The 27,833-nt window shown below is 38.1% G+C and overlaps 1 protein-coding gene across 16 annotated transcripts in view; it reads right to left on the minus strand.

Annotated features, from left to right (window-relative positions):
• Nucleotides 1-27,833, minus strand: part of SUPT3H (SPT3 homolog, SAGA and STAGA complex component) — a 257,371-nt gene that overhangs the window by 95,240 nt on the left and 134,298 nt on the right. For all 16 annotated transcript variants that reach the window (XM_026683726.2, XM_026683727.2, XM_087949190.1 and 13 more), the window contains one exon: nucleotides 11,457-11,541. In XM_026683726.2, coding sequence (XP_026539511.1) covers nucleotides 11,457-11,541 — 85 coding nt within the window. The remainder of the gene's footprint in view (nucleotides 1-11,456; nucleotides 11,542-27,833) is intronic.

Genomic DNA, 27,833 nt, shown 5'->3' on the forward strand with positions numbered 1-27,833 from the left:
TAGACTTGTTTTTTTATATATACTTTCTATTTTAATACATTTATACCACTTTTTCCAATTTTTATTTGATGCATCTTTTATGCTTTTTAATTGATCATATCCCGTACTCTTTATGCTGCTCTATGGCCATAATAAAGATATGATAGTAGCCTATGTACATATACTTGCATGAACAAAAATATTCTTTCTGCAGCTACCTGTGCTGTTTGTCTTACCGAAACATAGAAATTTATTTTTGCTACTGAAGCTGCCGTTTACACACCAAGACCTGGAGGAGGGTGACTTTATGTGTATGATGTTAGAAATAATACTATTATTAGAAATAATATGTTGTCAGATATCTTAACATCTCATATTTAAATACATATGTTAGAAAATGTTGGATTATAGATGTTAGAAATAATATTATAAATAAATAATTGGGATATTTGGCTCTGTCACATCCCTGTGTTTATTCATACCTGAATAAGCCTGTAATTGTCCTATTAAATGCTATTAACATACACCAAACTGAGATGTGGGAAATGGAAGCCAAGCATGGCATGGTGCCTCAGCATTCAACCTTGTACATTTCCCCACCAACTTTTAATAGAGGTTGAAGTGTGGAACAGTTCTCTAAAAAACAACAATTATAGCTACTCATACTTAAAATTATTTTAATAAGACATTTCCAACAGGTAAAATTAGGAACAGTTATTTATAAAGGATGAGAACTACAAAACAATCCTCATGCTCCAACCTACATAAACAGGGACCTTCAGTGCCAAAAGGACATATTAGTAGAAGATCTCAATGTGATACATCAAACATTTCTAAACAGAAGAAATGCATTTTCCAGCAGAGGTCAAATAAGTAAACTGCCAGAGTTTGATCTTAGCTTTGTTTAAAGGAACTGTAGATATTATTTCTCAAAATCATATTTAAGGTACCTGAAACAATCCATGATATAACCTTTGCCTTGTTTTCTGATATTAAGAGAACATTTTTAAATATGTACATAGGACAAAATTTCCATTATTCCAAGACAGTCAGCAAATGTCTTTCTAATGGCTACAACTCATGCTAGATGACAATTACATGCTATATTATAAGCTTATGAAAACACTTCTTTTGTTAGTGTAGAGAGCAGCATTTATTCAAAATGCCATGCTACAATTGCTTATATAAGGAAACTACATATTGCTTTACCAAATTAAATGCAAAAAAGGTAAACTATTTGCTTCCCTGATAGTTATGGCCTCGTCCTTTCAGAAAGCAGATAGTGGTATATTTTCAGTAGCAGTAGTAATGTGTAAGACAATAAACCTTTCTGATTTCTAATTATCAAAAATATATAACCTTGGACAAACTAGATAAAATAGAGCTTTGATTTAGAACTTGCAGTCTTCATGAATATAATACAAAGATGTTTGACAGATGAAGACTTTCTCCCAAGAGCCAGAAGCTCATTTTATTGTTTCAGGCAACTTTTTAAAAAATTTATGTATCAAAAGATGCTTTGGACACCTAGAAAACGAATCCTTAGTTCTGAACATGATGCGGCATCAAATATGTGGATGAACCGTACCAAAAGATCCCCACGTTGAAAATGTTTATGTATGAAGGTTTGGCCACTAAAACACACCCAAACTTTCTGGAAAAGTAAAGTTAAAAGAAAACATTACTAACAACACAGCTGTAGGGCTCTGAAATATTTCATTTTTAAAAGGTATATGCAATTAAATTGATAAATATATTGCTGTTATCACCGCATGGCATAACTACTGCAGCATGCTCTATGTGGACTGCCTTGGAAGACACCTCAAGCTAAAAAAAAAACAATTACTATCAACCTGCCTTCAATCGAGGACCTGTATACTGCACAAGTCAAAAAGAGGGCTGTGAAAATATTTACAGACCCCTCACATCCTGGACATAAACTGTTTCAACTCCTACCCTCAAAACGACGCTATGGAGCACTGCGCATCAGAACTACTAGACACGAGGACAGTTTTTCCTGAAAGCCATCACTCTGCTAAACAAATAATTCCCTCAACACTGTTCAATTATTACAAAGTCTGCACTACTATTACTGTTAATTTTCTCATCACTACTTATCGCCCATCCCCTCTCACTTGTGACTGCATGACTGTAACTTTGTCGCTTGTATCTTTATGATTTATATGGACTGTTTCCTAGTATGATTTGTTTGCTTATTGTACCCTATGACTATCATTAAGTGTTGTACCTTATGATTCTTGACTCTTGATGAATGTATCTTTTCTTTTATGTATACTGAGAGTATTTGCACCAAGACAAATTCCTTGTGTGTCCAATCACACTTGGCCAATAAAGAATTCTATTCTATTCTATTCTACTAATAGGTAGAGGATGCAGATTCCAGAATCATACCAAGATAACACCTATTATAAAATCATTGTACGGTTGCCAGTAAACCTCAGGATCCAATTCAAAGTATTGGCTACCCACTACTAAATTATAGTAGAGCACCAGATAAACATCAGGAACCACCTAACCCAAATAGAATATAGAATAATAAGGTTGGAGGTATTCCAGTCCAACCTCCTGCTCAAGCATGGGAACTTAAACCATTCAGGACAAATGGATGTCTTCTTGAAAACCTCCAGTGATGGAACACTCACAACTTCCATAGTTAAATCTGATTCTTCCTGCAGAAATTGATTTTCAGTTGATAGTGATTAGGTAACTATGTTTTAATTATATCATGGTTCAAGTCAGGTAAGTTCATCTTTAAGGATTGCTTTTTTATTGTTACCATCTAGAGTTGATTACTGTAGTATAAAAAGGTTAAAAAAAGCACCTTTCCCCATTGAATGAATGTGTGTATGCATGCACTGTATTATGTGTACAAACACACACCTTATGATTATCGCAATTAAAAATGTTTTAAATTTACTCTTATAGCACAGAATGAACACTAAAATTGCATTGTAGTACTGAATCATTGTACCATTGATACAAAGAATTTTTATTCCACTTTTTATCTAAGAATGCTGCCTTTAAATAAACTGAACAGAACAGAGTATTGTGAAAAAACACAGCCAAATGAGATACAATTGGATGAAAATAAAGCTGAAATGTTTATATGAAAGATTAGCAATGTCCTTGGCCATTTGCCTTACATGGCATTTATAAGAAAAATATGATTTTTCACAGAGAACATTTACTACAAACAACACTGTTAATCATTTTGAAAACATTTTCTGAATTTCAAAATATTTTCCTTAGAGAAACTTATTTGTCACGTTTTGTTTCAATAGACACATTTAAGAGATAATGGTATGTTTGTAGGTTTTGAGGTAGACTTTTATACTTGAAATACTGACAAATTAATATTTATTAACCCATATACCTAAAGTCAGATTGCAAATGTAGATGTTTTAGTGCACAAATCTAAGTCAGTGTAAGAAAACTGTCACTAAATTCTTATACAGAGGACTGCAATTTGATCACTCTATCCCTAAAATAGGAACTACAAGTACAGGTATTTTTAGTTTTAGCCTTCTCTGTTAGAATTCCCTTGCTCTCAATTGATCCAATGATGCACCTGTAATTTACCCCATTCACATCCTAATGTTAAAATAAGAAACAGGAGTGTGTGTGTGTGTGTGTGTGTGTGTGTGTGTGAGAGAGAGAGAGAGAGAGAGAGAGAGAGGAGAGGGAGAGGGAGGGAGAGAAAGAGAGTGGGGGAGACAGAGAGGGAGAGATAAAAATCAGGATTATGGGAAAAGAACAATTTCAGGTCTGAAAAAGCAGATTCTCCTTTAAAAATATCTTACTAGTAATAGTCCCATTGGTTTTGCTTTTTTTTAGTATCTAATTTATACTTGTAATGCTGTTGGCATGCCAGTTTTCAATGCAACTTAGAATTGACATCAGCAAATAGCATAAATTATTAATTGTATTAAATAAAACAACATAACCATAAATAGTATCAATATAAGCATAATCAACTATGTATTTAAAATATAGAATGTTTCATAAATTTGCACAAATGTATATATATAAACACAATTTTTCAGATTTAAATTAAAAACAATGACAGGGAGTAGAACAGGGAAGAAATCCTGGGAAACGGCTGCTTATCTAAATTAGGCTTTAGGTATGAGTCATGTCATGGGAGCCTATTCGTATTTAATTAGAAATGGCAATTTGATGGAGGGGATTTCAAAGCAAATGAACCACAAACAAATATTTAAATATGTGACAGTTCAGTGTAACTTCTTCATACAAGCCTTTATGATGACTATGTCATACAAAATGTTACAATCAGTGACTGCACGTTTCTTTGACATGTTTGCGCTGTTGAATTTAATACATCTTCCATGTTAATTTTTAAAAGAATATGACTTTGTTTCAGGGTTTACATTTTCAGGGGCCACTAAAATGTGCTTTCTGAAGCACACTGCACGAATAAATCACCAATTATTTCTCACAGGCATGAATGAATATACATATACATATACATATACATATACATATACATATACATATATATATATATATATATATATATATATATATATATATATATATATTTATATACACATACACACACACATATTGTTTCATGTTCTTGTGTGCACTAAATTATCGCCATCATCGCTTTGATTGTGTCCGCACCGGACACATCAAGCCTGATGATGGCAGATGAATTCACACCTACATGTGTACCACACACACACACACACACACACACACACACACACACACACACACACACACATATATAACTGATATCAGCAGTACTAAATTCCACTGCCAAATGAGTAAAGTGCTACATTTAGTTCAGTTTTAAATAAACAATATACTAATTTTAATAAGTCAGCAAAGATTTATTTTACTTCTAGTTCAGACATACAGTCATGTGCAAGGGAATTCAATATTCATTGTAAGAAAAAACTATGAAAATTGTTTTACAGCTGGTTTTAATCAGCTCCCTTTGTTTAACATTAGAAACTAACCTCTAAAAGATATATACAAGCTGCACATCCTACAGGTAATAGTATCCAGATGGGATGCTCTTATTGAACATCATGCTCAATATCATAAAGAATATACTGTGAAATAAGCACCTTGGCATAGACCTTGATGTTAACTTCTACTGTGCTTCCCTTAGTCCTTATGCTTGATGAAACTTGGAAGAGTTCCTCACAGGTAGACCAAAGACATTTCAGATCAAGATTTATGCAATCTGTCTACAACAGCAAATATTAGCTTACTAATAATATTGTTCATTTTTAGCAGGACTATTAGATTTTTTAGCACTTTTGCTGCAATGCAAACCAAAGATGTGCATCTTATCAGCCTGATATGTATTAGGATTTAACCAAATGAAATGAAGATTTTGTCCCTTTTGAGATTCAAAAGATTGGTCTTACAAGATTGATCTTACTAAGTTGCAATGGCAGAGAAGGCTCTCTTCCTGGGTGCCTGCCAGTCAAAAGACTTTAACTCACAGGGTCCATAACATATGTTCTGCCACAGTATTTTTCATAATTGGGCTGACAAGTGTCTCATATAGGCTTCCCTCACAGCAGCAGGCCCCATCTGACCCCAACCTGTGTGATGCATTATTCTTAGTTTCACTTCTCCCTTTTGACCTTATTAGTGACCTGGCACGCTTCTGCCAGCATGACTCTAGCACAGAGTCATTAAAACTACTGAGAATATTCCTACCATGTTGATGTGATATTTCCTGGAAGATATGTTTGTTAAAAAAATAAATCCAAACATTTTTGCTATCATTCCTACATTGCATATGAAATCATTAGACAATGTGCTTTTCCCCAACATTTTTAACCATGAATGCATATAATACTAGAAAGGCTAGAGTAAGAGTGAAAAAAGAGAAAAATAAATCTTATTTGTATAAACTCCAAGAATTCTATTTTAAAATACAGGTTAATTTGGGCTATTTGCAGATTCCTGCAATTCTTTCCATGTACATAGCAGCCCAGGCAAAAGAAGTAGGGATAAACAGCATAAAAGTTCTGTTTTCCATTTCTCTTCGATTGAGGACCGAAGCACTAGACTGGATATGTTTAGAAACCAAATGATTCATTTGAGCTTGGTGGAGAGGAAAGGAGAAGAGTAGCTTCCCAATAAGGGGACAGTCTGCTCCAAAGCCACAGTATTGCAAAAGGCACATAGTCACTCACAGCAAGAAAAAAAGATGGGCTATTTCTTAAACTGAAACATCATTTAATCAAACAGTCAATAACCAATGCGTACTATGAAAATGTCTATATTTCTACATCACTGCTTATAAACGGGACAAGAACTAAGGTAGGCTTTTAATTGGATGATGGTCATAGCAGGCAATGAATTAGATTATTTGTACAAGAATACACAGGATTAAATCAACCCTGAAAAAAAGTTCATTAACTCAGGGAATATTTATAGACCCTTAAATGACACTCCAGGATATATTTCTGTACCAGTTATATTTGAATTGTTGCTGGTATCTATTCTTAGAAAATAAGTATCCAATCTTCTTTATACATATTCTGATAATTTCCTATATGTGGAGCTAATGTACTTTAAAAACAACAACAAAGATTGTTAGGAAGCTGGCAGGATTTGTTTGTGCAGTGCTGAGAGTCAGAAGGATAGAAGTGGATACAACTGGAAATAAATAAATAAAATCCTACAGATAGTTACGAATAAATCTTAAAGAAGAATTTTCTCAGAATTTCCTTGAGAATACCTTTATTTATACTAAGAATACAATCTGCCAAAATTTTAGAAAAGTCACTCCTCTCCACTCCAGAGATGAGAATAGGGACCACTGCCTAATGACTGTTTTTCTCATGCCTATACTTCAGACTTCCCACTAAAATGCAACTATGAGTTTCACAAAACCCATGTCATACCTACTTTCTCTTTCCCTTTGTATAAGCACAAAGTACTTTCTAATTTGTGAGTAGAATACAATAGTTAAAACTAAATATTCCTTTTTTTAAAAAGCCATTTGAAAAGAAAACAATACCGCAGTTTATGCTTCCAGTAACAGGGCCTCTATCTCTCAACACAAACTATTTCAGGATTTCCCCCTCCGCACAGCTTCCCCCGCTTGGGTTTCCCTATGTCCAAAATATTATACTGAAAAATGTCAGATTTAGAAAGAAAAAAAAACTAACAAGTTAGAGAGGATATCAAAAGTAAGACTTACAACTGATGGGGCAAGATAATGAATTATAAAAGGAAATTTCACTAGATCTACAAAAAAAAAAAAAAAAAAACCTTGCCTGAGCTTTTAAAATTTAGAAAGGAAATATAAATGAAAAACCTGGAGAATGACCTGGATAACTTTTTCCTACTGGATTTATAAAAGAAGCTTGTTAAAATCTTGAAGATCTTGTTGTAATGGGTCAAAGAAGAAATGAAGAAGAATCAAATACTCTGGCAAAATTGGAACTAAAAGATTAAGACTGTTAGAAGTAAAAGGAAGAAGTATAAAGTTGGTGTATTTGATCAATGTTAAAAAAAGAAAAGTATCTTACTTCTGGCTACACTATTTGGACTTTCTGCTGACACCAGGACTGAAAAGATGTTTATGGATTTGTTTACATATAAGAAATGGGATGGAGATAAATGCTTGTAACTTCAGAGAGAGTGAAGATTACTACATTTGTTTATACTTGTTGAGATGAATGTTTGAAGTCACTTTATATATTTCTTTTCTCTTTCTTCTCTTTTTCTATTTCCTTGCACTTTTTATTTCTATTTTCTTTTCTTTCTGTAAATTTAGTTTGCATTCAGTTTGATATTATAATCAAAATTGTTAATAAAATTATAAATAGATAGATAGTAATTGTGTTTACTTCTTCTTGCTTAACCTCCAGGTACTCAGATTATACCATTTTACTTCTGAACCCCATTTTTATATCTGCATAAAACTCTCATACTTATTGCTAAGAAGAATGCAATGCAGACTAGCAAATTGTTTTGATTATTTGTAATACAAATGTTTTAAGGAAGGTACTGTCTTGCCAGTAACTCATTAATAGCATGAAATAGGTTACATTCCCAGATATCTCTTCACATTGTTTACTTCTAAGTAGATGGGTAAATAATTGGGCTAAGTATTAGAATGCACGGAAAGAGTGAACACTAGGTGTCAGTGTAAGAAATGAAGAAAAAAAATAAAAAACCTGTTGCTTCCAATCAGGTGGATAAGCTAAAAAACTAGAACCAGCTGTGACCACATTTACTTGTAACTGCATAATACTGTTAACAAGCCAACCTTCCTTAGAAAACTGATTCCCAAACCATTGGGTTCACTTGAAATCAGATAAGTATTAGAAGCCGCAATGATTTCTCTCTATTAAATACCACTGAAGCGGTTGTTAAAATAAAGCAAAATACCTTATAACATTAGGCATTCATTTATTTCATCAATACTTGTCAAGGATGTATTCAGATGGAAGTTGACCATACCAACTGTAACTCTATAAAAGTTCCTTAATAACTGGCATAGGATTTGAGTATTACAGTTGGTAATTTGGAAAGTGTAATGGCTACTGATCAGATTAATCTATTTGGACTGATGCAGAACTGGTACGGGCATATTTGGTTGGAATATGTTTGACTATGCAAAACAAACCAGCTGGAATTATTATTTATTGAAAAAAATAGAAATGCTGATGTTACTTTAAATATAACTGATTTCTTAGCCCAAGGATTGCAGTCTGGCAGAAGTTGAACTTAGACTAAAATTGGCAAGTTTTTAAAAATAGTTGCTTTACGCAGAATAGCTACTAAATCAGTGTTAGTATCCAGCTTTCTATTTCACAGCCATCATCATTTATTCATGTTCACACCTTCTCTTGTAGCTGATTTCATAAGTTAGCTACAATGTAGCTGAATTTTTAAAAATTGTCATTTTTATTTTGTAGGGTAAAACATAAATTTAAAACAATACATACAAATAGGTAACACTTTGAATTTTAAACATTCAGAGATGACCTTTAGATTCAAGAGATGAAAGAACGTTCTCTCTCTTGCTGCTTGGGTTGAGAAAATCCAAGAAACCTGCAACTGAATTTTAAAATAACCCACAACTTTTAAATTGCATTTTTACTATGGTTTTATTCTCATGTAGTATTTCTGTTCTCCTGCACAGGTCAGGGTTGAGCACTTGGCATCCCATAATCCCCTTCTCTCCCACCCCCACCCCAAGATAATTGTTTGTATTTACCAGAAAAACAAATGCACAGTTTCTGCAAGACATAATGCACTTGTTTTATCCCATTAAATCATCCTCAGGTCCAGCCAATTTCAATTCTTTGATGAGAATTTGGATGCAACTTTATGGATTAGCAGTCCTTAAGGAGAGATGGATGGATATGATCCAATCAGCAATTTTCAAGCTCATAATCATAATTCATTAGAAGTCACGATTAAATTTGAGGGAAAAGATCACAGGTGTCTCGCACACACACAACGCATACATATAAGGCTGATTTTGTTTGTATCAAAACAAAATGTCAGGACTCTTCCCTGTCTTAACTGGACAAAAGAAGAGCAAAGCCAGTGTTTTCTACAGCTGTTGCTACGAAGTGCAAGCCCTGATCTATAATAAACTTGCAACAAGAAAATAAGAGTAGCTATTTCAAAAATTAAACCCAGAATTTAGTTTTATTAGATTTATTAGAAAACTAAGAAATTTAACTGTCAGTCTGTTTCAGGATCTCTTAGTTCTCTGGAGCTCACATTGGGGTGTGCCAGAGGAAAGATGGAAATGGGAGCATCCAATTTACAAAGTTTCCTCATACAATCTGGAATCAGAGGCAATATCTATCTACCAAACATTTATCTTATCAAACAACTTTGAAATTGTTGATTTTGGAGATGGAAAGAAATGAGGCTTTTTTTTAGTTAGCTGCTATATATTGTCAGTGGTGGGATTCGAATTTTTTTTTACTACCGGTTCTGTGGGCGTGGCTTGGTGGGCGTGGCAGGGGAAGGATACTGTAAAATCTCCAATCAGAGGTGGTATTTGCTGGTTCTCCGAACAACTCAAAATTTCCGCTACTGGTTCTCCAGAACTGGTCTGAACCTGCTGAATACTACCTCTGTATATTTTAAACTGCTATCTTCAGGAAAAAAAGCTATATCAGTACTTTTAAATTTTCTTGTTGACAAATCTTTTGCAGAACTATAGAAAAGAATTGTATTTTCAAGTGTTTCATGAGTATCAAGTATTCACTCATTGTAGCTGTATGATAAATGAAGTGATAAATAAAAGAACAAAGAGAAAGTAAAACATGTAAAGTTATAATTCAACAAAATATGTGCTCCATAATACAACTAAACAATAAAATGTATTTTAACAGAATTGATGTTTTATTTTGACATTGCCTTCTAAGACAGGAAATAATTAGGAAATTAGGACAATTAGGAAAATATATTTTCTCATCTGTACTAATGTTCCATTATAAGGAACATTTAAATATTTGAAATGTATGCAGCTTTTTAAAAAGTTGCTATCTGTTAGCTACAGAGCACACATTTTTATAAAATTGTTTAGCTATATAGAAGATTGTTTCCATCCTGTGAGTAATAAGATCCCAATGGGGTAACTACTCCCTTTATTTTATACAATTGAAAATTAATTATACGACTTTTTTTCTATTTTGGTAACCTCTTTAATTAAGGTCCTCACAGGAAGCTTTATTACTTTTTAAAACAATCACATACAACAAGAACTTTTTATGATGCCCTACTGGCAAGAAGTGATAGTGGCAAATAATTTTCTAAAAGTAGTTAAGCATTTTTTTGCCATGTTAACTGATAATGAATTTAGCACACTCATTTTAAACAAATCTAGGAGCAACACACAATTACAGCTCATATTATTCATTCATAAAAATATTTAACTTTATTAGTATTTACAAAGTACAAGTGGTTTGCAAAAATGCAAAATATTTTTAAAATACTCTTGTGTAATACTTAAAATATTATCTCAGGCTAAATACAGATTACATACCAAACCATAATGGCAGCCATACTTAAAAATGCATTCTGTGTTCAAAGTGTTTTCAAAGTGCAAATTTGGAGCATGCAAACATTACATAATTTATTTTTTTATTAAATAAAAACATAACCAATAATCATTTCCTTTGTATTTTAATTCCCTCAAAATACTGAAACAAGATATATATATTATGTTCATGGGTTTTTTTCTCAATTGTTACATAGACTTTTTGATGCAACAAGGCAAAGGGTATTGCACAGACTCTTGGCATCAGGCATGGGTAATATTTGATAGCTTTACTTCTACATTCTGAAATGCAGCAAATGGAGATTATCTATCCTACTGGCTAGTAATATTCATAAAATGGGATACTGATCACTTTGTCAGAAACAGATATTTCACTGAAACTGTTGGTCTTCTGTTTTCATTTGTTCAATAACAACAAAAACCTTACCAAATTAATCAGTTGAGTGTGGACAATGTCTTCAACCAATATTGCTGATTCATGTAGGGGCCTGCGAGCATCTCCTAAGGAAAACCTAAAAGACAATTTACTGTAATTAGCAAACTAAAAACAAATAAATGCAGGAGAAAAAGAAATATATAGTGTTAAATAGTAAAAGAATTATTAGACATGATGCAAATGGATTGAAAAGAAAAAAATGTATGTTAAACCTAAACCCATGGCCTTCATGACCTTTAACCTGGGCATAAATCAAGATTTTAAGAATTCTATTCTGTGGGAAGATAATGCTTAGGAGCAATTAAGCTGTCTCCACAGTTCAGTGATTAATAGCTGCATCCACCAAAAATTCCTCTATTGCTAAAATTCAAAAGTTTATATTGACTTCCTGAAATATGCCATTAATGTAAACTTGGTAGGTTTAGTAGGATTTAGGGTACCTAGAAAATCGCTCATAGTCCTATGTTCTATAAGTTTATCTAATCTCCATCAAAAATAGTGGTCATCACAATATCTTGTGGCAAAGAATAAACTGTGACAGCTTCAGGAAGAAACTTTATCTATACCAATTTTTTCTATAGAAGGGCAGAATACCCTCTATAACAGTGATGGCAAACATTTTTGTTGTGGTGTGCCGAAAGCATGCATGCACGAGTGCACATGCGTGCATGCCGGCACCCATAATGCAATGTGCCCCCATGCATGCATGTGCAACACCCCCATCCTGCCCCTTACTTGCGCTGCACGTGCACGTGCCATCCAGCTGATTTTTGGCCTGTTTGAGGCCTTTTTTGCCCACCCGAGGCTCGAGGGAAGCCTCTGCAGCCTCAGGAGGCCAAAAAACGGGCCTTCCAGAAATACCAGAAGTGCCAGTTTTCAGCCTTTGGAGGGTCTCTGGAGCCCGGGGAGGCTGTTTTCGGCCTCTCGGAGGCTCGGGGGAAACTTCTGCAACCTTGGGAGGCCAAAAACAGGCCTGTTTCAGCACTTCTGGTATTTCCGGAAGGCCCGTTTTTCAGCCTCCCAAGGCTGCAAAGGCTTCCCTTGAGCCTCCAGGAGGCTGAAAAATGCTTCAAATGGGCCAAAAATCAGCTGGGAGGCACACGCATACGCAGTACAAGTAAGTTTGGCTGAGGCTCACGTGCCCGCACAAATGGCTCTGTGTGCCACCTGTGGCACGCGTGCCATAGGTTTGCCATCATGACTCTGTAAGATGTAAAGCTGATAAACTGGTGACTAGGTCCATAATTCTTTCTTCACTAGAATTATGTTTCCAATTACACAAGTGTCCCTTGATGGAATTCATTTGCCTCCCAACTACTATTGGATTTACCTACTGATCCCTTCATCACGACTGTGTTTTTTTCTGCCTGGCTTTTGGGTGCTGGATGCCCAAGCCTAACCCAATGATGCAATGTGAAAAATAAAATATTTTCTGAAAGTAATGCATTTTTACATTTTTTCAGTTCTGTCATATTATTGTACATTGAGCTAATTTCTAGCCATTATTCCATAGCAAAACATTTTTGCCCAGTGTGAAAACTTTTAACAGAAAAGTTTTAATGGGAAAAAATGGAGAATAATCATGAGCAAAATTTGGGAGCTGTAGTGAAGGGGCTGGCAACCCAGAGTTTTGCTCTTCAGCAATTCATTAAGAAATACACAAACGTTAAAAAGTTTATTGTTCCTTTGTTGATTTAGAGATAATGTATGATAAATTACATTTATTATGCTTATGCCTATTATGCGTATTATTAAATTGTGGGATGTTATGCATGAGTACATAGTTGAAGATTGGTTTCTAAGCGCAATCAGTGTAATATTAGTAAAATATGAGGAAGAATAAATGGAACGGTTAGTGAAAAGTTCAACATTAAGCAAGAAGTAATGCAGGGATATACTTTGTGCCATTTATTCTTTAATATATTTATAATGACCATATAAGGATCGCTGTAGTGATATTGGAAGTGTGATAATTGGGAGTGTGAATATAAATCTGCTTTGGATACAAATGATACTATTGAAGAAAACCCAAATGTTTAGATAGATTATATGATGCAAAAAGGAGTACAGATCTCAAAAGGTATGTAATAAAGACTAAAACAACTGTTAGAGTAATTTACTATATAAAGAAAATAGGGACATGTTAAGATGGACAAATAGGTATGAGCATTTATAAAAAAAAAAACACCTCAGTAGCATCAATCTTCCAAATTCCAATTTATATGAGAGAAGTTAGAATATACTATGATTAAGGACAAATTTAGGTTCCTGTTGGACCTGCCACAACTTAGAACTCTAAATAAAAACATTCCTTGGCTCCATTTATTGAGAAAGTGTATTGCAGTAGTGCAAAGCCAGAACTGAAAGTTGCGCTCCAAATTCTCTATGTTCTATTTTTCCCTCGCTTAAATGTATCTGATTGCCACCCTAGGGGAACCAATCAGGTTCAGGCAAGATATTTTCATAATGGTCAGTTCAAGCATAGTTTGGTATGTGGCCCCCTCCTTCTTCCAGCTGGGTACCCTTGAGGCAGCACCTCGAGGAGACACAGCACTTGCTTTCGTTTTCTGAAACATTCCCCCTTCCTTCCCCCTCCCCACAGTTCATGGCAGTCTGTCATCACCTAGCAGTGAAGCACAAGCAAGCATAAGGTGGCAGCTGACAGCCTCCTCCATGGGATGAAACAATGGCTGCATCCTATAGATAAATCCTTTAAAAATTATTACAGGGCATCTTCATGCCATAGTCAGCAAAATGTAGAGCAAACAATTAATGCTGCAAAATTATTTGTTTCATAATGAAAGATGTTTCTGGGGAAGAAAAACTTAGAGACAAACTTCAAACCACTCATGGTGGAGGAACGTGTCCACTGACAGGAATGTCCTCATGGTCAGGGATGGGATCCGACCGGCATAACTACCGGTTCTATCGCTCTGCATCGTGCGCGCGCATGACCTGCTGAGCTGCCTGGATAGCTGAGCAGCACTGCGTTCAAGGTCGCAGTGGTTGGAAAGGCCCTTTTTTCCTTTTTCAACCGCAGCTGTGTCGTGCAAAGCAGCTGCAGTTGAAAACGCAGGAAATAAAAGTCAAGTAAGAGCCCGGGAGGGCGGGTGGCCAAAACAGCAACAAACATAGAACCAGTTCTATGTATGCTCTCTGTTTGCTGCTCTTTAGAGCAACCAGTTCTACAGAAGTGGACAGAACCAGTAGAATCCCACCCCTGCTCATGGTGAAAGAATAAACACAATAAAGAAATTGCATTCTGAATTTGCAATCCTATGAAATATGACAACCCAGATAGTTATCCTCAAGTTTTTGAGCATGTATGCATATGTTTTAAGTCAGTATAGTGGGGAGATGATTCTGGCAGCAAAGGAATCAAGGACCAAAGGGACTTGTGGTGTGGGTACGTACGATATTCAGAAAGCAGCATATTTTCCTTATCTATATCTTTCTGTCTTTGAGCAAACCTTGATACACAGGCAATATGGCATGCAGCTGCTCAAGAATCAGTATCTTCTCATGTATTCTTTTAAAAAAATATGTAAAGATTGTAATCTACTAAAATCAATAATGTTGTATGCTTTTGTCTTGGAAAATGATTCACAAAGACAACCAGGAAAAATGTGCAGCAATGAAAACAACCAGTGTTTCAGATGCAAAGCACAATGACTTTCTAGCATGCAACTCAACCTGCTTTCATAAAAGTTTCTGCAGATACTTATGCATCTACAGAAACAGCCTACTTGAAAGAGAAACAAACAAACCAGGAACTAATAATCTATTTGCATAAAGTGGGTTTGATCTATTAAAGAAGAATGTTTAAAATACAAATTTTCCTATGTAGGTAGATACGTAATTGGGGCAATAATAATGAATAGAGTTTTTAACAATGAATAGATCTATACTAATACTGTAGTGATTAAGGTACCAGGCTAGAAAGGGCGTTGGTACTTACCTGACACGCCCGTTCTCTTTGAGCTGTGAAGAGCATCCAGTAGTAGGAGGTGCTTCAGTCTCTGCATGTCTAGGCTGGGCTTAATTTGTGGAACGCTCCTCCTCTTCCACGAGACTCCTCCCCAGTGTTCCCCAGTTTTGGCGAAGACGAGAGAAATAAACGCCCTCGTCCTCAATGCCCTAACAAATTTGTTGGCCAAAACAGGACCCCACCAGATGGAAAAAGGGTGGGGCTGGATGCTCTTCACAGCTCAAAGAGAACGGGTGTGTCAGGTAAGTACCAACACCCTTTTTCCCATGAGCTGTTCAGAGCATCCAGTAGTGGGACATACCAAAGCTTGGCCTGTCCTACGGGAGGGACTCCGTCTGGCCTGGAAACCCCTCCTGGTCCCTGTGGACCCGTTGCAGAACTCTTCTGCTAAAGGAGGCCTCAGCGGATGCAAACACATTTATTTTATAATGCCTAATGAATGGTGATGGAGAGGCCCAGGTTGCGGCTCGACAAATTTCAGTTATTTGTGCCTGTGTGGCCCACGTTGCTGATGTTGCGGCACTCCTTGTTGAATGAGCTGTTATGCCCCTGGGCATCTGCAGTGATTGAGTCTGATACGTTTTCGCTATCGCGGCCCATAGCCAATGGCCTATTGTAGAAGATGAGACCTTGCATCCCTGAGTGTTGGGCTGAAATGACACAAATAAGGCTTCCGTTTTTCTGAAAGTTGCTGTGCAGTTAATATATATTCGCAATGCTTGCCTCACATCAAGCCTATGCCATTGTAGTTCCAACCCTTGGGAAGGTCTGGGACAAAAATTAGGAAGTATCAGCTCTTGTGCCCTATGAAAAACCGAGTTAATTTTGGGAATAAACATAGGATCAGGACGAAGGACCACCCAGTCAGAATGGAAAACACAAAGATCTTGTCTGATAGACAAAGCTTCAAGTTCCGAAATACGACGAGCAGAAGTGATCGCTACAAGGAAAACGACTTTATACGTCAGAAATTGGGGACTTGACGATTTCAAGGGTTCAAAAGGGCCCTTAGTGAGTGTGACGAGGACCCTGTTAAGGTCCCAGGTGGGATAACAGTGTACCGCTGGAGGGCGTAAATTTGTGGTTCCTTGAAGGAAACTCCTTATGCGTGAATGATGGGAAAGAGATAGTAGACCTTCACAAGTGAGAACTGACGCCAAGGCCGCCACCTGTCTTTTCAACGTATTAGGTGATAATCCCTTGTCAAGTCCCTCTTGCAAGAACTCTAGGATTTGAGCCACAGATGGAGAGATGGGATCAATTCGAGACTTGGTACACCATTTGCAGAAACTGGACCATGTGGCATTGTAAATGCGAGTTGTTGAGGGGTGTCTGGCGGCTTGGATGGTGGCGATAACTCTGTTGGAAAACTTTTTGCTCTTCAGACGACTCCGCTCAACCTCCAGACGGTCAGGTGCAACCATTGAGGGTCCGGATGTTGAAGGGGTCCCTGGGTTAGCAAGACCCTGTCTGGCGGAATTCTCCATGGTGTTGATATGGATAGATTACGGAGATCTGCAAACCACGGCCGTCTGGGCCAGTAAGGAGCTACTAGAAGCAGCTCCGCCCTCTTGTCTAGCAGTTTCTGGATGACCTTGGGAAGCAGTGGAAATGGCGGGAATGCATACAGAAGTCCTGGGGGCCAACGACAGCGGAGTGAATTGAAGTTCTCCGCTCCTTGCGAGGGGTACCTGGAAAAAAAATCTCGGGAGCTGAGCGTTCAGGGGGGAAGTGAACAGGTCCACCACCAAATGTCCTGACCACCTCTTGAAACAGGGTCGTATGGAGGCGCCACTCTGATTGATCGATCGTGGGCCTGCTTAGCCAGTCTGCCTGTGTATTTGACAGGCCCGAAATGTGCTGTGCTCTGATGGAAAGTAGGTAGCTCTCCGCCCAACGACACAAGCGCTCCGCTTCCCGCATGAGATGTTTCCACTGTGTGCCCCCATTTGTTTATGTGAGCTTTGGCTATTACGTTGTCGGTCAATATTAGTATATGCTGATTGCGTACCTGTGGAGGGAAGCTGCAGAGAGCCAGGTGTACTGCTCGAAGCTCCAGCCAGTTTATGCTGCACGACTGTTCTATGGCGGAGCAGCAGCCTTGGGTTGTGAGCGATTGAACGTGTGCTCCCCATCCAAACAGGCTGGCATCGCTGGTGATGGTAAGTCTGTGTGGCTCTTTGAAGAGGCAGCCTCTGCTGATGACTGGTCTGGTCCACCAGAGGAGAGATATGAGGACCTTTGATGGTACCCTGACCTTGTATTTGGAGTTGCTTCGGCCGGAGTGCTGGTACGGGAGCAGGAACCACTGGAGGGATCTAGTGTGGAGCCAGGCCCAAGGGATGATAGATATACATGAGATCATCTTGCCTAACAATTTTGATAGTTCAGCGAGGGACACCCTCTTAAGACCCCTGATCTCCTTAACTAATTGCTGAATGCTATTTAGTCTATCTGGTGACAGGTAAATTTTGCCTTCCACCATATCTATGACTGCCCCCAGATGGGTTAACCGAGTCGATGGTGTTAAATGACTCTTTTTCCAATTTATTGAGAACCCGTGTTGTTGTAGGGATTGTAATGTGTTCTGAATATCTCTGACTGCTTGATGATAGGAAGATGACAAAATCAAGATGTCATCAAGATAACACTGGAGTCGTATGGGGATATCATGGAAATGAGCAGCTAGTGCTGCGAGAACCTTCATGAAGGTCCTGGGGGCAGAAGCTAGTCCGAAAGGAAGGGCCACATATTCGAAATGGTGGTTATTATAACAGAATCTCAGAAATTTATAGTGGAAGGTCGAATAGCAATATGTAGGTACGCCTCTGTCAGATCTATGGACGCAAGTACGTCATTCTTTCTGATGCAAAGTAAGATAGATTGCAGGGTGTGCATTTAAAACCTATGATATACTAAGAAATGGTTGAGATGTTTCAGATCCAATATTGCTCTCCACCCACCAACCCCCCGAACTTTTGGGAACAACAAAAAGATGTGAATAGAAACCTCGCCCTCGTTGATTGGTAGCTACTAGTTGGATGGCTTGTATGTCCAGTAGATGATGGAAAGCTGTTTCCATAAGATTACGTTTAACCGGATCTCTGGAAACAGGGCATGACATGAAAAAGTCTGGGGGAGTGGATTGAAATTCCAGCGCAAGACCAAATCTGATCGTGTCTCTGACCCAGGAATCAGACGTTGAGGAGTCCCATTGGTCCGCGAATAATTTAAGGCGCCTGCCAATGGGAGCCGGGTCCGGGGAGTTATCTTGGACACCGGAAAGACCTATTTCCTGCTCCTCGAAAGGATCTCTTGGATTGGCCACCCCTTCTGTTCCTATCCCCGAAGTCGGACCTCTCTGGCTGCTGCCCTGGTCTGAATGATGGGGGTCTCTGGTATCTGGGTGAGAAGAATCCCTGATAAAAGGGTCGAAAGGATCCCCTCCAAAAGGACTGTGGGTTTCTAGAATCTGACTTCTGAAAAAGGGAAGGTAGGATTTTCTTTTTTTTCGGGTTTCGGTTAGCAGCGGGTCGAGGGCAGGGCCAAAGAGTCTGTCTCCCACAATAGGAGATGAACCCAGCTTGCATTTGCGCTGTGACATGTGAGGTAATGGCCCTGGCTGAAAACTTGACCGCATGATAAGTTGCGTCAGCTGAGAATTCAGCGGCTGCTATAAGTTTTGCAATAACTTGGTGCGCTCTAATGTTGGAATTAGGGACATGCTCCCGTAAGAGACGGAGCCACCTGAGAGAAGCACGGGCAAAGAAGGAAGCGGCCGTGGCTGCTCTGATGGCCCATGCGTCAGACTGATGGGTCCTGCGTAGGGCAAGCTCAGCTCGTTTTTCCTCCGGCTTTAATGCCTCCAGCGCTTCACTGGGAATGGAGGACGAGGACGCTAATCCCACTATAGGTTCGTCTACCTCAGGAGTATTCAACAATTTTGAGAAATGAGGGGCCAAATTAAAATATTTCCTGTCATATCCCATGGGGGCAGGGTACACTGTGGCACACGCCCACTGTTTCTGTACCAGGTCTGAAAACATGTGAGGAACTGGAATCACATCTGCCTCGACTACCAGTTGGTTGAAAATTAGATCTTGTGGTCCCACTTCTGAAGGAGTTGGAGTGGTAGAAGGGGCAGACTTGTTCAGGCGTGCAATGTTTTTTGCCTTCTAGTTGTGGGCAGAATAAGCCTGAAAATACTGGTTGATCAGGAATAAGGCCCTCATTCTCGGACATCCCACTTTCTATGGGGTCTGCTTCTGACAGGCCCAGGTCACTGTCATGTATTGATCCTGATCCAATCTGTTCTATATGATCAATGTGATCCACTTCTTCTGCCGCCTCCTCCTCATCCTCCTGCGGCCCCTGGAGGGGCATGTCCACGAAACTGTACCTGGGTATAGTGTTGCTCCAATCTGGTCAACGACCTTAGAGATTGGGAATCATAGTCAGTGGTTACCGGGTGTTCTCTGGTCAGAACTATGTGTTGAAGACCTGCTGCAATTCCCTGGCGGATTGCCAGCTCCATCCACGCCTTCATTCTCTCTGGAACTTCCTCTGGAAGAATGTCATCCTGTCGAAGACCAGCAGCCGTCAGAGTGAATGTAGCTTCAGGAGCCCTTCGCGTGGTCTGTGTTCCAGGTAACTGGGCCTGTTGACTCTGGGAAACCAAGCTGTGTCTGGATGAGAGGGAGAGATCTAGGGGAGGTGAAGGATGGGAAGAGGTAGACGGTACTGGACTGGGGGGCAGAAGGTCCTGTGAGGCCCTGTGTGCCTCCCTTGCACACCTATCTATTTGCTTTTCTAATGCTTTATGGCGCCTGTTGGCACCCTTTTCTGAAGCTTTAGAATGACCTTTTGTCTGCTTGGATTTGTGCTGAGATTTAGCTTTGATCCTTGATGTTGAGGGTTGAGAGCTACTACTGCCTGCCATTTTGAATTGAAAGAGATGCAGTATGCTCGTTATTCAAAGCAATACTGTTGAGGCGGTTGGCACGCCCAGGGGCCTGATCCAAGAAGGGACCAGTTGCCCTAATAATATCTTATTCCCTTGTTTTGTTTTGTTTTTTTCAATTAAGATATATGTATATATGAGTTGTATCACAGTAATAATATCTTTCCTTATTAAGATATTAATACTGAATATTATTTTATTATTATTATTGTTGTTATTACTGGAGTGAATGAAAGTCACCAATATATAATATATAATATATATATATATATATATATATATATATATATATATATATATATATATATATATATATATATATATAAATAAATAAATAATATAAATTAATAGAGAAACAGCTTGATAGAGTGAATATCCAAACAGCCAAATTAAGAACGCCTGAAAGGCCAAGATAATAAAGAGAGGCCTTCAACAGCTTCTCTGCACAGGCGGACACGGGCCTGGGTGCTCGCTGTTGTGCCGCTGGGTAAGGCTGTGAGGGTTAAGCCAACAATAATACACGGATGGCCTCGAATCTAATAAGAAAACGAGGTGTAATAATTCCTTAGGTTATCAGAAGGAAAAACCTCTGATCGGGAAGGAAAACTACCTCACACAGCTCGAGTTACAAATAGCGAGCCACGCATTTTTTTTTTTAAGTAAAGGCAAAAACAATGGCCGTTATTTTTGGCGCACGCGTGCTTCCCAGCAACAAACTCCCGCCGCGTGGGGAAATGCCTCCGACGGCTTCTCCTTGTGGCTAAAAGGAACGGCGGGGGAAGGGTTGGAAAGAATTCTTACTGCTTTCCACACCAAGACGGCGTTCTGAGGGGAAAACTCAACGATACGACTCGGATGAGAGCGAAAATGCCCACGCCGCTTTTGCCGATATAGAGAAAGGCAATGCGGAATCACAATGGCAGGGGGTAGAACAAGCAGATGCAGGGGTGCGGAGTAATGCCAAAGCCACCCGCCACTTTGGGCGCGAAACAGCGCTACCCGAAAATGCAAATGATCTCCGATGACCAGATGGAGAGAGCTAACGTCGGGAGATCGTAAAGTGATTTGGTGGCTAAAAGCCTGAAAAAACGAACTGGACTATATCCAAACCTGCTGAGTAATACTCCTGTTTCGGCCAAGGAAGAACAAAAAGCACTGCCTATCCACAACGAGGCTGAGCAAAAACTGGGGAATGCTGGGAAGGAGTCCCGTGGAGGAGGAGGAGCGTTCCACAAATTAAGCCCAGCCTAGACATGCAGAGACTGAAGCACCTCCCACTACTGGATGCTCTGAACAGCTCATGGGAGAAACCAGGATATTGTAAGTATTCCCACCTTGCACACAAAGTCAACTGGGTGACCTTGGACCAATCACCCACTCTCAGCCCCAGGAATAAAAAGGTCATGGAAAACCACTTCTGGAAAAAGTTGCTAAGAAAACTATAGACTTGCCTAAGGCAGTTGCCCAGAGTCAACACTGATTCGAAGACAACCCCACCCCCCAAATTATATTGTGATTCTAGTAGCTCAAACAACTATAGGCTACATATTAGTTGCATTCTAAAAGCAAGCTACTTTGGACAATATCAGTTCCTTACATCCTACATAAGAAAAAATGAATGAACACAATACACTGATAAAAAATTTATCTCACTAATTTATGGCTCAGTGTATTGTACACATATAGAGTGATTAGTCTATAGTTCTATTTGTTGTGTGAACTATGTAGGTCTACTGAGATAATTCAATAAACCATGGTTAAAAAAATGAATTAGCATGTTTTTCAAATTCACCCACTAGGTACACAGCAATTAATGGGCTCATTTGGTCCCTACGTTCAGTGGTGAACCACCCTCTGTAACAATAATTTATCCAATTTAAGAAAGGCATAATACTTCCCAATGCAAGTGCTTTATAGGCCAGAAGAAATAAACTTGTGGTTACTCAGCTTTCCACAGAAGGAATGTCATTCTTTTTTTTTTTTTATCCCACTGAATTCAATGAAATTTACTCCCAGGTAAAATCTAGTATTGCAGCATCTAAGAGAATTCTCTAGCAGAAGGGTTATGCTGCATAGTAGCTTGTCTTAAAATCAATTTCTTGTCACTCCTATCTAGTAAATACTCTGAATTCGGTAAAGCTGGTTCTCAGTAAGGACATTTAACATGTAGCTTTTTTTAGCACTCCCAAGAGTTACATGATGTAGCAATAATGAGAAAAACCTAATCAATGGCCCTATGCACATTCCTATCTTTTTTCTCACCTTTTCACCAGATTCATTTCAAAGGAGACGACCTTTGGTTAAACCAAATAAACAGTTAACTAATTCTACCCCTTCAATCCTTCTATGCATATGTGTTAATCAATCCTAACAGGATTTAAAAACAAATAGTAAAGGTGTTAATTTATTCTCCATTCTTTCTACTTATTTTCATAGGGCTTTCAGATCTGGTTGTAAAACTATGCCATCTAGTGATCATCTGGATTTTTACAGATATGGTAGCCCTGCTATAAATTAAAATAGGCTCTTTTTGTGGTAGTACATTCAGATTTTCTATCAATCAATATGTATCTGTGTGTAGAGCAGGGGTGGGCAATTAATTTTCCCAAGGGGCCACATGATAAATTGGGACAGTTGTGGACGGCCACTAGCAACGCCTCCCTGCCCCAATGCTTTCCCCACCCTGCGCCCACTTTACCGCCACCCCAGCCTCCGCTATCCTCTGCCATCACCACCTCACCCCTGATGTTGCTGACACCCCGCTCCACTATTGCAGGTCAGATTGAGAATGCTCATGGGCTGGATGTGGCTTCCAGACCCAAGACTGGTATAGCTTGCATGTACTATTTAAGACTTAAGAGAGAAAATGTGGAACTGTTAAAAAGACAACCTGGGGCAAAAAAAATTATATTTTTTACAATATAAGATGGAAATAAAAGAATCTTTCCTCTAGCATGAAAAAAGGGTGGTATATTTTCTGTCTATCACACAGCCTTTTAAAGAAAAAGTTTCCTACAGACATAAAATCAAAATATATTCCAGTAAGTGGAGTACATTTTGTGTTGAGTAGGATTTCAAAACTATTTCTTCAGTCTTGATAGGATGCTGACATCAACCATGTCCCTTATCTTAAAGATGTGCTCATCGCCTTTACATTTGTTGCCCAATCATTGCCTTTCCTTTTTATGATCTGACTTCCTTATCCAGTTGCAACATCTTTTGCATCCCTTTGGCAAATTATATTAACTGAATGTGGGCTGATTTTATATTGTGATTGTTTGCTTGTTTTAAATTGAGCCAATTGGACATCATTATATAAGCTGAGACAGGTTCACTTAAAATTCAAGCTCCTATTCATAGAGCAGTATTCCCCCTTCCTCCATTGGAGTCAAAAAGCATTGTTTTCCAGGAAACTTGGGGATTTTATGAAGTATAAACAGTGATTAAAATGTTCAATATTCAGAGTCTTTTGAACATTTTTGAATTATTTTTACTTATTATTCTAATGACTCTTATTCCTCCTCTAGCAACTGTTGTTCTTCTCCCATTCTTTTTCAAAGTACTTATTTCACTTGGGTGCTACTAAAGATTACTGCCTCTTCTCTGAAATGCTTTTACTCTCTCAAATTCCTCTAACTGATTCCTCTGTCCCCTTTACTATGATAATTTGTATTTCTTCAATGGACTTGCATATTCAAAATCACATATGAGGATAGAACATGTATGTGCCAAATTAAAACACTATAACATATACTTTCCTAAAATTAAACTTTGATTTGATCCTGTTCCCAGAATGATTCTGTCACCACCATCATCTCCTCTTCCTTGTTTGGGAAAATATACCTCCTACAAGGCTTAAGTGGTTTTCCAGTACCAGAGGTAGCCATTGTATGTTGAAAGAGGTGGCTTGCTTCAGGGGGTGGTATGGGGAACTAAAATTGAAATATTGCTACATGCCTTATAAATGATTCCATTTTATTGCATAAATATGATTAAATCTGATAGAGCTACTTTTATGCATTTAATCTATTTAATTGTTTTAAAATCTTTTTATCATATTTTTATAATACCTTGATGACTAATTCATCGTATTATACATTTTAATAGATTACAGTCCATTTCATCAGATGTCTCTTCTGAAACAATCTAAATCCACAATAGCTTACACCATAATTAATACATCATATGTTGTAAGATTCTTTGCTATTATTTTTCTCATATTGTTTTATGCATTATACTGAAAAAATATTCCTATTAATTGCCCATAAAATGTACTAATATATAAATGAAGTCTAATTTGTTTAACTATATTGGATGTTTTTCTCCCATTCCATCCTGCCCAATGTAATTTTGCTTTTTGGTTGCTTGTGCAGTCTATACTTCTCCAGATGTAGTTGATGATCAATTGTGTTTATTCTGTCAATAAAAAGAGTATCCTGGTATCAGCCAGATCATTAGCATGGTCCTAATACACTTTAAAACATTTAAATTTGATGGTAATTAAAATTATACCTAATAATAACCAATCAATATCTATTTCTGTATTTTTCATAGAAATGTCCTTCATGTCAAAAATCATAGTTCTACAAGAGGCATATTTTAAACTTATTTGAAATAGTAATTAAAGATACAACCAGGAGAAGTGTGGCTGATACAAAAAAAAATCAACTTCTATCACAAATTATAGCATTTCTGTGTGTATACTTTACAAACTTTGTGTAAGGTTTCCAGAAAAATCTGAGATAAATGAATATTAACCCTGTTTTCCAAAAAGGAGCCAAAATATAGATCCAGAAAAATTAAGACTACCTAGTTTTTAACATGATATAAATAAAGGGTAGATTTTCAGATGACTGACTGTAATCCCTAATAAATTAATACCAGGAAGTTGTATCTAAAAATTAGATTCAAGAATCCTGGCTTTGTAATAACAAAAGTGCACTTTTTATTTTTGTATGCAGAATAACACAGTGTATAGTAAGATGCCCATGTCATTGTGTACCATAATCATGGTTTACAACAATCTGCAAACCACAGTGATTCACATCACATGCCAACCACAAAATAAGCAAACATTGTTAGAGGTTTCTGTAATGTATATACTATTTCTTATAGTTATTGGGTTCAGTAGATAACTAGTTCTATCTCTGAGATATTTGTGAAAAATTCCAATAAAAAGAAAAATAACTAAAACCTGTTTTTCCTATTCTGCTTTCAATAATTTTTCAGCTTTTTTATCCTTGTAAAACCATACATTACCTTGGAATAATCACAACATGTTGATTTGTACATGTTAAAAAATACCTAACTTATGCTGATTTCTACCAGTACAAATGAGAAGTAAACAGTACATTATTCATTCTCAAAATAATTATGTAAGTGAACTGTATAAATCCTCTGACTAACAAAAAAGAAAACACGTAATATAATTTAGCTCAGTTCTATGTTCCATTTGTTACAATAGGATTTAGTCTGGATCAAGAAAGAAATGTGACAATAGGCTTTCCAGAGGATGTAAAGTGGACTATGATTAATCATTTCCGTAAATTAAGAAGCATACTTGTCTTGGTCCCAGGCATATCATCCCATGCTGAAAGAATCCAGGAGGACTGAGAAGAAGCAGAGTGAAAAGCAAGGGAAGTCAAACTGTATAACAGTGTGTATGACAGAGACAATATCCACCAGCCCTATGGAGGTGGAAGGAGACACATTGTCCAACCCCTCCTCTATGCTGGAACTTTTAAACTGAGATCTCTGTCTAATCTGTCTTGAAAATATCCAATAAACCAGGGGTGTCAAACTTGATTTCATTGAGGGCCGCATCAGAGTTATGTTTGCCTCGGGGTGCCGGCTGGCCATGGCCAGCTCGACATTACTTGTGGGGGCACCTGTGGTGGCCCAGGCAGGGCAGGGGAGATCCACTGTCTCCAGCGGAGGAACGTTAAGACCAGGGAGAATGCCAAACCCTTGTCCTTCAGAGGAACCTTGCCATCTGCTGGTGACCAAGTGCTAAGGCAGAACTTCACTTCCTTCCTTCCTCCCTCCCTCCCTCCCTCTCTTCTTTTACCTTCCTCCCTCTCTTCCCATTTTTCCTTTTTCTTTGCCTTTCCTCTTTCCATTCTTGGATGCTCAAATGCAAAAGGGAAATATTTCTCCTTTTGTTTTTTTTTCACTTTTAGTTTGTTTTGCTAGGCCTCTGCCAGCAAAAACAGAGCCTCAGGCCCAGTTTTTGACTTGGACAGCCTCCTAAAGCCCTCTTCCAGCCTGGTTTTCAGCCTGGACAGCCTCCTGAAGCCCTCTGTCAGCTCCATTTTCAGCCTGGATGGCCTTGTGAAATCCTCTGCCAGAGAAAACAGAGACCGGAGGGCAGGGGGGATGTTTGCTCTGGGAGAGGGCTGCAAGAGGCCGTCCAGGCCAAAAACAGGATCTGGGAAGCTCCATTTTCGCTGGCAGAGGCACTGTGAGCCAGTCTGCCACTTCCATGGCTACCCCGCAGGCCAGAATTAAGCACCTCATGGGCCGAATAAGGCCTGTGGGCCTTGAGTTTGACACCCCTACAATAAACAAACACAGACACACAGAATAAGTGTCAACACTTAATGAAGAAATCTTTTTCAGACGTATTGGTAGTCCTATACAGGAAGTCCTGTTATGACAATTGAGCCCAAAATTTCTGTTGCTAAGCAAGACAATTTGTCAGGATAATGATGATTTTAGCTGACCAGCTGCTGTAATGCTGCAATACCGTAATGCTGTAATGCTGATGCAATGGTAGGAATGAGTCAGCAGGATTATTTGACTGTTACCACTTTAAGAGCCTGTATTATAAGAGAAGCCCTGTTGGGGCGTATCTCTCCTTCCATGTGTTCTTCCCTGATGTAGCTGCTGATTGTTTGTTTGATCTTTGCCTAGTGTGTATATGTATATTCTTTTGTAGAGATAAACCACTATTTATTACAAAGCATTTGCTTCTGGGTTGTCTTGCATAGTCACACTGTGTGCACTCTAACACAATTGTTAAGTGAATTTTGCCCCATTTTACAACCTTTCTTGCCACAGTTGTTAAATGAATCACTACATTTGTTGGAAGTGTGAAAAATGGCCATAAATCTATTTTTTCAGTGTTGCTGTAACTTCAACACATCTTCCTGTATCTTTATTTTTTTTTGTCTGAAACCTGAATGCCTGATATCTGCACATGGACTTATACTTTTTGTTTCCTGAAACTGTCCCAGAATAAAAAGCATATGAATGGTGACATTGCTTAACTTACTAATAGTTTAAGGAGTTATATATTTATTAAATGTTCTCTTATAGTATGTCCTTTCAGGTTTTTGTCTTCTTTTGTTTCTTTATCCATAGACATCAGTGAAGTGTAATGACTAGGTAGACTTTATAATATTGAACATTCTATTATTTG

Source organism: Notechis scutatus, chromosome 1 (assembly GCF_049901735.1).
Source record: "Notechis scutatus isolate UNSWTSFEM ecotype Mainland chromosome 1, rNotScu1.2, whole genome shotgun sequence".
Lineage (NCBI taxonomy): Eukaryota > Metazoa > Chordata > Lepidosauria > Squamata > Elapidae > Notechis > Notechis scutatus.